The sequence below is a fragment of the Myxocyprinus asiaticus genome, chromosome 2 (genome assembly GCF_019703515.2).
Source record: "Myxocyprinus asiaticus isolate MX2 ecotype Aquarium Trade chromosome 2, UBuf_Myxa_2, whole genome shotgun sequence".
NCBI classification, from domain to species: Eukaryota; Metazoa; Chordata; class Actinopteri; order Cypriniformes; family Catostomidae; genus Myxocyprinus; species Myxocyprinus asiaticus.
The window spans coordinates 63,388,048-63,400,547 of NC_059345.1; the positions used below are offsets into that span (position 1 = coordinate 63,388,048).

A 12,500-nucleotide genomic window follows, 5' to 3' on the forward strand; every position below is an offset into this window, starting at 1 on the left:
ATCACGTCCTTTGTTTATCTGCTCAGCTGTTGATTTACATCGATTTGAATCATGGAATTCTCTCTTTTTTTTCCCAATACAACTTTACGGTGGTCTCGTCTCAACAGATGGTAGTATATTGAAATGCTATTAAATAGAAATAAATTATTATTGTTTGCAGTTTGCAAAAAATACAACATTTAAACCAATATTGTCTGATATTTTAAATGTATCCTGGTGAATGTCAACAATAAAACTGCGTCTACAAACGATACTAAAAGTGATCTGATTCTATTTACACTCATACTCACTTCTGTCAGTATTTTGAAATTTGAAGATACAATTATGGTATTGTAGATAGCCTTTTAAATGTGCTTCATAATGTCTTATCCAATTAATTCTATCTGAGGAATGTTGTTATTCCTTTACTTACAATTACTTTTAGGCTAAAACATTATTATTTTTTATTAAATCCATATTTGTAGTATTTCAGATTGATAACGTAACTGATACTGATATCAAACTTTTCAAATACATTGAGAGAAGAAATGGTTAACTGAAGTGACGACGCAGTTCATAGGGCATGAATGATGATAACCGGGCACCCGTTTTTTTTTTTTTCTTCTTCTTTTTTCTTCACGTCTGAACAAAGAGAAACCCCGCCCACTAACGCCCACTGTGCGAATACTAATTATGAGCATTGTGCCCATAACAATGTAGGCTGACATGCAGCATTTGCAGACAGGAGATTGGTAACTCTCACGCACGATCTGACGTCTATAAACTCGTTATATTTCCCACTGTGGTGCACCAACTTGACTTGGCGAAATCTGTTGCTTTTATTATAACGGACCAAAAATATCACCTATTTTATTTATTTATTTATTTATTTATTTATTTATTTATTTATTTATTTTCACCCCCGTTTGAAATCGATGAATTCCGAAAAATTTCAATAAAAATACAACATTTGTGAATAAAACGTAGTTTTGTCGGGAAATTAAAATACGATTTATTTATTTCCAGTATGCCACAAACCTTTTTAAATATCCATCTTATTTTTGTCCTCGGGCTCTTTATGTTTTATCAGCCTCTCTATTTACGTGAATACTAGTTAAGAATTTCATTGTAGTCAGATCTGTTCATTTGGCCAAAATATGGTCAACGATAGTCGTTCAATAGTACACACAAGCATTTTGCCTTATTGTAGCCCACTTGGAATGTATGTAGCCTATTATAATTAAGGATATAGAAGTAAAAACATGTACAGTATTAAAATTCGTTTGAAAATCTGGACAGCATCCAAAAGAAATGTTGCGCTATTACGGACTTCTGGTCCAGTATAAAGTTGATTTTAATATTGCTTTTTCCAGTATATTGATACAGATACACTGATCTTCAAATTAGGTCAATAATGTGTGCAGAGGATTAATCAGTCACATAACATCCACTTTAGTGCATGGGGGCGATATGTCACGACTCAATGTTGCAAGTAAGATCAAAGAAAATGCTTGATGAATAGTTAAAAAAATAAAAATAAAACATTTATGACCTGATATCTTTAAGATATTATATGAATAAGAATACTTTAGAATTTACGGAGACGCAAAAAAATTGCAACTGGCATTGTTACAGGAAATTATATGTAAATCTCAAAATCTGCAATGGCCATGTTAATGAATAATGTGTTAATTATAGGCTTACTACTCATATATTATATACTTATGATTATATTAATAATAATAATAATAATTATTATTATTATAATAAATTATTGATGTTATTAATCACTAATAATAATAATAATAATAATAATAATAATGTATTATTATTACTGATATTAATCACTAATAATAATAATAATAAATTATTATTACTGTTATTAATCACTAACAATAATAATAATAATAATAATGTATTATTACTGATATAAATCACTAATAATAATAATAATAATAATAATAATAATGTTTTATTATTACTGATATTAATCACTAATGATAATAATAATAATGTATTATTATTACTGATATAAATCACTAATAATAATAATAATAATAATAATGTTTTATTATTACTGATATTAATCACTAATGATAATAATAATAATAAATTATTATTACTGTTATTAATCACAAACGACAACAACAATAATAATAATAATGTATTATTATTACTGAAATAAATCACTAATAATAATAATAATAATAATAATAATAATAATAAATTATTATTACTGTTATTAGTCACTAATAATAATAATAATAATAATAATAATAATAATAATAATGTATTTAATCTAAAGAAGTAGCCTTTTCTTGTAGGAAGACTTAAAAAGTAGCACCTAATTCAGTATCGAAGCACAATAACAAAACAAAAAACAAAAAGCTTTTATTTTAAGTCGTACCTGAGTTTCTGAAAGATTCAGCTGTCTGGCAAGCTCCGTGCGTTCGCGACCGACCACGTACTGACATCGCTGGAACTCGAGCTCCAACCGGTAGAGCTGCTCCGCCGTGAAGGAGGTCCGCGTGCGTTTCGGCCGGTCTAGGTCGAGGCCTTTTGGCAGTACAATCTCCCGAATAGTGCCCTTGGCGTCTGTTTAGGAAATATATACAATACATTAGGATGTACCGTTGGTGGGCATTTTTAAAATTATTATTATTAATATTGTCACATGGCAAAAACGCTGTGGTAATTTTGATATCTTTCGTCAGTTATCTTTTAAGGATTAAAAAAAAAAATAGCTTTATTACCATTACATAAAGTCCAAAATACTGTAAATTTGCTCTAAATGGTAATGAGTTCTATACTGGGGTGAGCCGGTGTGAAGTGGTGTTCAACAGTTTGAATTTTTTTAAACTTCATTGCTGCAGTGAGTAATGTAGAAGTTTGAGTTGGCCTGTTAGTTGGATGAAACCATGAAAAAGTACTACAACATCTACATTCAAGTTCCAAGCAGACCAAGCAACTGAACAAACAAATAGGCTACATATCTGTGAGCAATCACATCATGAAGACCATATTTTCTAAACATGAAACAGTCCACAGTGATATAAGGTTTTATTGATATCACCAGTGACATACATGTTAACAAATCTAGTACTTAAGTCTTGTTGAAAATAGTGGACATGCCGTGTGTGGTACATATTGGGAATATCCATATGTTCCACCAAAATGCCATTTCATCTGCCAGTTAATGTCTTGGATAATACATTTGGGAAGCTCTTCCATAATGTCTACCATTTAGCAAAAAGCTAAAATTTGACAAGTTTCAAGTAGGTTTATCATTATATGAGATTATTGCATCTACACAACATAATTTCAATATTAATTTCAATTTTAAATTTAAAGTTGTTGTTTTGAGCTCAGCTGCCATATTGAGGAAACGATGAAATGGTTTCTTCCAGGTATATTTAGAGTGTTAAAGAACTGCTATTTATCTACAGAATTATTTCCAGCTATTGTTCCAGGTTGGCCAATTAAATATATCAAACACATATTTCAATCACTTTTGAACTCATATGAGATTCTGGCTTATGTATTCAAAGAAACTGAATTTCTTCCAATCAATGTACACTGTTATTTTTGATTTTGTGAATCTTTCAATACTGTTTTCATTTTGATTGATGAATCACCCTCACCAGTGGTTAGAAAACACTATTACTTATGATTACAGAAACCCCTCCACAGTTTCTTCTTGCACCAAACACCTTCCATGCAGCGGGGTAAAAATTGTAGGCCTACATTTAGGAATAAAGATGCTTTAAAGACAGAAAAAAAAGTCATATTTGAGAAGTTGTATTGTCCCAAAGAAAATCTAAATCTTAATAATTTGATGACCGTTTCACAACTTCTAAACGGTAACTGTTACATGATATTAAACGTTGATGGTGATATTATACGTATGGATTTAGATTGGAAATAATTGGCTATATTTTTCTAATATTATGTGGTGTAGCTAGTATTCATATTTTGAATGATGTTCTGGAGATCATAGCTCCGCCTATGTGGATGTCTGCCTGGCAACCCCAGCCCAGTATCATATATGATATATATGATATGATTATCACTCTTGGATGACCTGTAGTATCACAATAACCTTAATTGTATTTGTAGATATAAAGCACTGAAATGCTTATGGCGAAACCTTCGTTAATTGCTCTTTCCTCATGGTTCGAAATCGACCAGAGCCTGCCAGCCCATAACACAGACTTGTTGACCTTTTAGTGACCCGGGGTTCTCACTAGGGAACCGACGCATTCAATCATCAGATTTAAAAACAAATAGTGACACTGGGGATTGTGGGCTTAGCTCTGCGGAGCCACTTCGCCAAAACCACTCAGATCCCCTACAGCCCGTCAACTCAGACCGATCCGACCCAGTACGTCCATTCATTGCCATTATTGCAGTGCTAATGCTACTCTAGTTTGTGGGTGCATAAAATTGCGTAACATTTCTGCAATCGGCGACAAAATCAGCAGTTCGCTGTTCATGGTTAGAGTTTTAAGGTAAGCATGCTGGAATAATAATAATAATAAAAAGGTCTTGTCCTTTAAGAACATGTATTTATTTTTCTCGCCTGAGATTAGCAGATATAGATAAATAGATTAGTAGGATAAAAATGCTTCTATAAAGTTACAAAAATAGGTCAGTTGAAAATGTATAAATGCATTGAATGACACGATAAGCAATGTTTAAAATATGAACAATAATTTGGCCCAAGATTGTAATGGTCGTTATAGCTACAATTCAGATGAAGAACATTTTTGTGCACATCTATATCTTACATTTTAATCCATATACAGTCCTACATACCGAATAAGGGCTTCAGTGAATTTAGCTTTTACTTGAAAGATTCAGGCTACATCCAAACACGCTGCCCGTGCATTTTAACGTATTTATATATATATATATATATATATATATATATATATATATATATATATATATATATATATATATATATATATATATTTAAAAAGAGAATAATCATAATCACGGATCCCCAAATTATGGCTTCAAAACTTAATTCTTACTTCTTGGTAAACTAAGTTTTTAATGCGTTTAGAAATGTACTCAGATATAGATAGATAGATAGATAGATAGATAGATAGATAGATAGATAGATAGATCTGCATTTTATATATAATTAAAATAAGTAAATTAAAATATATATATGTACATTTATATGACAGATTTTGATTTTATAGACTACATAATTAAAATAGGCATACGTAGATTTAATATATATATATATATATATATGTGTGTGTGTGTGTGTGTGTGTGTGTGTGTGTATACATTTATACGACAGACATGGATTTTAATAGGCTACATAATTAAAATACGTAAATTAAATATATATATATATATATATATATATATATATATATATATATATATATATATATATATATATGCGTAATTTAATACTTACATTTAAAATTTAGCAATATTTTAGATATTCTCCAACATATTAATATTTACAGAACCAACATCATAGAGGCGTCATGTTAGTATTTTTATGCATCTATATGTTTTAGCTCTCACACACTGACATCCGAGGAAACAGAAATGAACACAACGAATAAATGTAAATATAAACCCAAACTGAGCTCATCAAAAGCCAGTAGTTTATGACTTAATCCATTTCATATTTTTCAAGAGACATAAATCGAACATTCGATTGCATTTTGCTTGTAATATTTGAAAATAAACCTAAACATCCCAACTTTACTATGTTCAATACTTCGATGTTAATGATGTGTTTTATAGACATCCTTATGAGAATTTGTTGTGGCATATTGAAGCTTCATACCACTAATTTGGCATCAATTTCTGTCAATGTTGTAATAAATAAAACTTTGTAGGTCTATAACATATCGAATAATACATGTGTGGGAATATTTTTTTATTGTTGTCACTACAAGAACAAAATACACCAGGACATACAGAGAAATTCTGATTCTAAAAATATGTACAAATAAATAAATAAATAAATAATAATAATAATAATAATAATAATAGAAATTGAAGGTGACTGATTGAGACAGCAGGCAAATGTTGTTTTTGTTTTTCCCCCGAAGTACTGCCTATTTTAAGACAAATGGGAAGTAACCGTGGTTGTAAATGAAGTGTTAGTTTAAACAGATTTAGTCTTCGATCACTCACCTCTGACCAAAATTCTTCGACAGTAGTCCGGATCCACTCCTAAAAGTTTATCGTGTCCATCCTCGCTGGGTGAAGTCGGTGTGGATGCCGATGTCCCCGGTGTGTCGGTGGAGCTCTGCACGGGTGACCGGTTTCCCACTTCAGTTCGGCTTTTCAAGTCTCTGCCTCGGTCACGGCACAACGAATTGGAAACATAATGGTTTCGATCCTCGGCGAGTCCATCGCCCATACTCGTGGCTTGATCGAACATCGAATAATTCAAGATTTATTTGTTCACTTAGTTTTATATATATATAGCTATTCTCGGGGTTTAAGAAATGGTCTGTCGCCACTGTTTCCTGTTTCCTTTCCTTAAATGGGAAGACTATTTCCAAAACAACATACAATTGGAATCCAATATCACAGAGTCCAGCGACGGAACCGAGTTCCTGCCCAAGTATTTTAGCATATTCCGGGATCCGGCGTTAATGCAGGTGGAGATTTATAGAGAAGGGAATGAAGGTGGAGGTGGACGTGGAGGTGGAGGGGGCTCTGTGGGCAAGTGGAAGGATTCTCCTGAGCTATAGGATCGTGTTCAACCCAAAATGCATTCTGCATATATGCGCTAGGATTCAAGGTCTATGACCGAGGCACTGGGAGGCGCTTCACTGCTTAACCACGTATAAGTAATTCCACAAAACAAACATGCATCCGAGGAGAGCAAGCTTTCCCTTTTTTCGGACCACGTCAGTGTTCTAGTCAATTTACTTGTTGTCTGCACGGGATATTTTTTTTTTTTCTTTTTTTTTCGGCTGCTCTGGTGAGCTTGATGTCCACAGAAGCTCTTGTCTAGAGAAAGAGCCAGCGGATTTCACGATTTCGGAAGGAGGAGGGGGGTCATTTATACTGGACCAAGTCAGAATATCCGTTGACAAAAAAATAAATAAATAAAATAAATACCGAGATGGATAAATATATAGGCTAACCCTTATTTATTTTAAAACGATTAAAATATTTTGAACATCTTGCTGTACAGCCGTCATGTGTATATATAATACCTGAGTAGGTGGCATACTTTTTTTCTTTTGCAAACTGACTGACAGCATCAACGTCACTTCCGGGCTGTAATCCATCCATTGCTTGATAAACAGAGAGAGTAAGAGCACCAGGAGGTTTAAACTCTAGTTAGTTTCAGATGAGTTACGCTGATTCGTTTTACGTTTTTATATGTCTTTTTAAGTTTTTCTTTGCTTCCGGTAAGTGTAATGAACTGGAAAATCAGTTTTTATTTACAAGCTTTTTGATTTCTTTAGGCTGAATCGCTCTAAAATCTTTAGTAGCCTATAGCTACTATTGAAAGAAATAGCCTATGGTTTTCTTAAACGAATATTTCGGGTTCAGTTAAGCTCAATCGACAGCAATTGTCGCATGATGTTGATTAACACAAAAATTAATCTCGACTCGTCCCTCCTTTTCTGTAAAAGAGGCAAAAATCAAGGTTGAGGCTCTTACAATGGAAGTGAATGGGGCCGATTTTTGAGAGGGTTTAAAAGCAGAATTTTAAAGCTTCTAATTTTATAAAAAGCACTTACATTAATTATTCTGTTAAAACGTATGTATTATTTGAGCTGTAAAAATAAATAGTCAATACCGGGATTGCAGGGTTTATGTTGTTGTCTTTATGGCAACAAAGTTATAAAATTGGTTATAACTTTACACAGAAAAGGTTAGTAAGTGATTTTATCACACTAAAATCATGGTAACACGGATATTCTTTACATCTTCTGGCTATACTTTTGAAATAGTGAGTATTTTAATGTTTAGCAATTGACCCCATTGACTTCCGTAAGTGCCTCACTGTAACCCAGATTTTATTTTTTATTTTTTATTATTTATTTTTTTTTAGAAAAGGAGGGACACGTCGAAATTAACTTCTGAGGTAGCCTAATCAACAAAATGCTGCCGACTGATCTTAATTTGTATTGGACCAGGAATATTCCATTAATATATTTTTAGTAAAAGCATGTGAAGCCTGAATACTATTGTTTTATCTCCGCAAAATAAATATGCCCCTTGCTTTTTCGTCTCATGCATCGAAAAAACAAGGGGGAAATAAATACCTGTAGGCTACTATTTTGTAACCTCATGAACCGTTGAATTTAAAACGCTATAAGACTGAACACATCTGCCTATGGGCATATACCCTATACTGTAAATAAATAAATAAATAAATAAATAAATAAATACAAATAAATTCCTGTTGTTTAAAACAAACAAAAAAAAAAAAAACAAAACAAAAAAAATAAATAAATAAATGGCAGCTGGGGTTGCCAGAATAATTATGTAAAAAACACAGTAAAAATGTAAACAACTTTACAGAACAACCTGTAAATTCTACAGTTTAAGTCATAAACTTGATATTAACCTTCTGAAACTGTATAAATCTGCTTTTTAGTTTATAATGTATTGTTAATCACCGTAAAAATTACAGTAGAGCACATGATGACATGAAGTTCATCAATAGTGGCTCTTCCAGGAGTAATGACCAATAAACATGTAGAGACAGTGCTCAGTGTCACTCACACAAACATTAAACACCATCAGGGTAACACATGTGAAATTAAAATTATGCAATAAACATTAACTAAAGTACATCAAATATAACAAAGAACACCCCAAAGTAACTGATATTAAAAATAAGAAGAATCATAACTATGCCCATAACATATAATGAAATATGATGGGTCATGCAGGGAATTGTGGGAACGCCCGATTATTGTTTTTTTTTTTTTTTTTCACTATTTTTAACAATAATTTACTGTAAAAAGTGCATGTACTCTCTTGTTAAACATAATACACATTTTTACCATTAATTATACAGGAAAATCAGACTTTGTACATCTAAAAATTGTAAATGTTACAAAAGTTTATTGTAAAAACTACTGCATTGTCTTTTAAAATATATTTTAAAAATGTACTGTATATTTTACAATTAATACTCGTTAATCAATTAACGTTTATTTTTCTGTAGCATTTTTACAGTCTTTTACCGTTAAAATTACGACAGTTTTTTTTACAGTGAAGCTATGCCATTTTTTCTTTCCTCTGCTCATGTTATTGTTTTGATTTCCCATTTTTAAAACTTCGATGCCCAGTATTTTAGATATAGCCTACATTACAGATAGGCTATAGAGAAACTGCACTTTTTTTTTTTTTTTTAAGTGGGCTCTTAATTTCTTTATTTTTAATTAATCTTGACTAAATGTACAATTGATTAACTTTAGCACAACATGTGAAGGCTATTAGACAGAATGGACATCCGCATTAATAAGTGAAAACAAAAGGGAGGGAAGAAGTTCGGTTTGTGAAACTGATTATTGTGTGCATTGACTACACAGACCATTGCGTGTTGCGGTAGTAGGAAAGTTATGTTTATGTGAACCGCAGGTGTTCATCTCATCATTGAACCGGTTCCATAATACACAACAACAACATTAGAATCCTTTATCTGAGTGCTCAATCCCATTACGGAGGCCGCAATGACATAATTGCAGTTTTGCCACATTCAACAGTGTTTATCATTCAGTGCCGAAATGGCTCATTATTGATTTCAGCTGCTCCGCACAGATTAAACCGTGAATGGAGCTGTCACTCATGTCCACAAACCCACAGTACAGTCAAGAGAGCTTTAATTGCTTCCATTGCTCTCTTGCCTCCACTGTCTCACACACTGGTCCTCTCCTTCACCATACAAATGTTGCAGAACAGCCAATACGTTTCCCATAAACCATAAACACAACCAAACACACAAAACAAGCCGTGGCCTGCACTTTCCCTTTTCCCTTACACCAAAACATCAAATCAAAAAGTGAATGGTTGTGTTTGCATAATTAATCATTTAAACAAACTTCACTGAATTAGGAGTGTAAAGATGATGAAGGGTGTCATTATTTTAATAAATAGCACTGTGCATACAGTGTCAGCAAAGGTTAGAAAAGGTCTGTCTTGTCTTGGCATAGTGGCAGCTGTCAAACACATTTAGGATTCAGCTTTGCAGCACTGAGACTTCTGCTTCAGCCTCTGGGTCTGATTAACTAAGGGAGCATGCCTGTAGTACTAGGCTACTAGTTGTGAGAACGGGGCTGGTTGTCACACGGGCTGTAGCCCAGTAACTATAAGGTTTTGAGTAGTGATCAACGTATATGGGGTTTCCATTGGCCGATGCAGACACCGATATAAAGACAGCAAGGTGGCACATGTAATGCTGATTTATACATTTAGATTGATTGATTTAACATAATGTGGGCAATAACAGTTGTGAGTCAAGTGGTCACGTAAGAGTTGTGGAAATTGTATATACATACAAATGAATGACTGAAACAATTTAATTGCTGACATGAAATAAACACTTATTTTACGCATTATTCAAAATTCACACACACGCACACACACACACACACACACACACACACACACACAAAATACAATTAACAATTAATTGACTACAGAAATTGTTTAGAATTAACTGGCTGTCAGAAGTGACACAAGGGACAACTTACACTTCATCGGCCAAGCTGACACGGTTGTGCTCAGATGCTGACAATTTAAATAAGACGATTAAATGCGCCAGCAAATTGCATATATGCTTGTTTTCTCAAACAGCTGTTATATTCAAACACCTAGTTCAAGGGTGTTTTAAGATAACTGTTATTAAAATATTTATTGAATTACTAATTCTATCCAAGCTAATTTCAATATCAGCATATTTTTGGCATATGGCTTTTTTATTTTTTATTTTAAAGTATTAATATTTACACACACACACACACACACACACACACATATATATATATATATATATATATATATATATATATATATATATATATATATATATATATATATATATATTCTCAAACAAGTGTCAACAAACAGCAGGTTCCTATTGTTACAACTTACCCCATATATAGTGTGACAACATGCCCCGGTATAAGGATTAATGTTTTGTCCTATTAATTATTGATTTTATTTTATTAGTTTTTTTGTAGTGAAGCCTGTACGGAAATGAATTTTTAAAATGAAATAAAACTACATTGAGAAATATTAAATGTAGTAAAAAAAAAGTGTGACAACTTGCCCCGTTCTCATACGTTTGTGTGGTGTGTGAAAGACTCTCGCTCTAGAATCAGTGAACCTTTTTGCTGCTATTACAACGCCTTCTCGATGTGTGCGTTAGATAATCAGTTATCAAGATTACTTAAAGTTTATTTCAACGTGCATATGTGGCTCTACTAGCCCAACACACACACAACAGTAGGCACCTGTAGGCATCTTAAGTAATTTCATATAGCTGCCAGGCTGATTTTGATGTTATTGTGTATCAAATTGTGTTGATGTTGTAGTTACACTTTCAAAAATATTTGCTCTGTAATGCATGTTGTAACATCTAAAATAACTCGTTTGGTCCAAGTAATAAATATTAATTACTATGTTATTAATCACTATATTACTATTAATTACTAATAAACCTGGCTACATAACGCCACAATTTGTAGTAGGATCAGGTAGAAATAGCAGATTTACAACAAATTTGATTAACACAATTAATAGTGTAGTTTCAATTGCACCAATTAAAAAAATAAAATATATATCTTTTTTAAACTTTCTTAATCAGTAATCATTGCAATTGTCTACCAAGGAAGACCTGGACCTTTATAGAGGCTATTCAATATTAGTATATTATTTATTTAAATAATCTTATGATTTAATAGCAGGAATATATACAGCCGAAAGAGCCTAGCCTAATTAAAGATTAATAGAGATTCTGCTGTACGGAAAAAGGACAAATAAGTTTTAACGACACGACGGTAAGTTGTTTCAAACAAAAGGCGATAAATGTTGAACAAACTCTTGACAATCTTGTGGTAAAACACTGACGCTGGAATTGCAGAAGGCTCTTTTTATGTTTTAACATATTTTCCAAAAATGCCTCTCTTTTTCAATTTCAACCCTTGTGCGACCTTCGGGGCATTTTTGACTTTTTCATTATTTATAAATTTATGCCAACGGCATAAACCTTGCCAAAGGTGTGTGTTTTTTGGGGAACTTTGATATTTCTCCTCATATATTCCTATAACTCATCTATAATACACTGTGTACATAAAATAGTTACACTCAGGACCTTAAGGATAAACATGTCCCCGTTGAATTCCATTAAAATATTTGATCCCAGAGCCATTAAAGCATAAAAACATGAATTCTATGATATTATGCTTTCATTCCGGAGCCCTGGCTTCAAAATTTAAATGTTTTATATTGTCCACCAGATGGCGCCATTTTTCTCATGTTTAGCCTATGGAACAAATACATGC

At 32.4% G+C, this 12,500-nt stretch overlaps 1 protein-coding gene across 1 annotated transcript in view; it reads right to left on the minus strand.

Annotated features, from left to right (window-relative positions):
* LOC127453190 (ventral anterior homeobox 2) overlaps positions 1 to 6,400 on the minus strand; it is a 31,176-nt gene extending 24,776 nt beyond the window's left edge. Inside the window, exons 1-2 of the mRNA XM_051719427.1 lie at positions 6,151 to 6,400; positions 2,387 to 2,574 (exon numbers count right to left, since the gene is read on the minus strand). Coding sequence (XP_051575387.1) covers positions 2,387 to 2,574; positions 6,151 to 6,400 — 438 coding nt within the window. The remainder of the gene's footprint in view (positions 1 to 2,386; positions 2,575 to 6,150) is intronic.
* Positions 6,401 to 12,500: the final 6,100 nt, after the last annotated feature.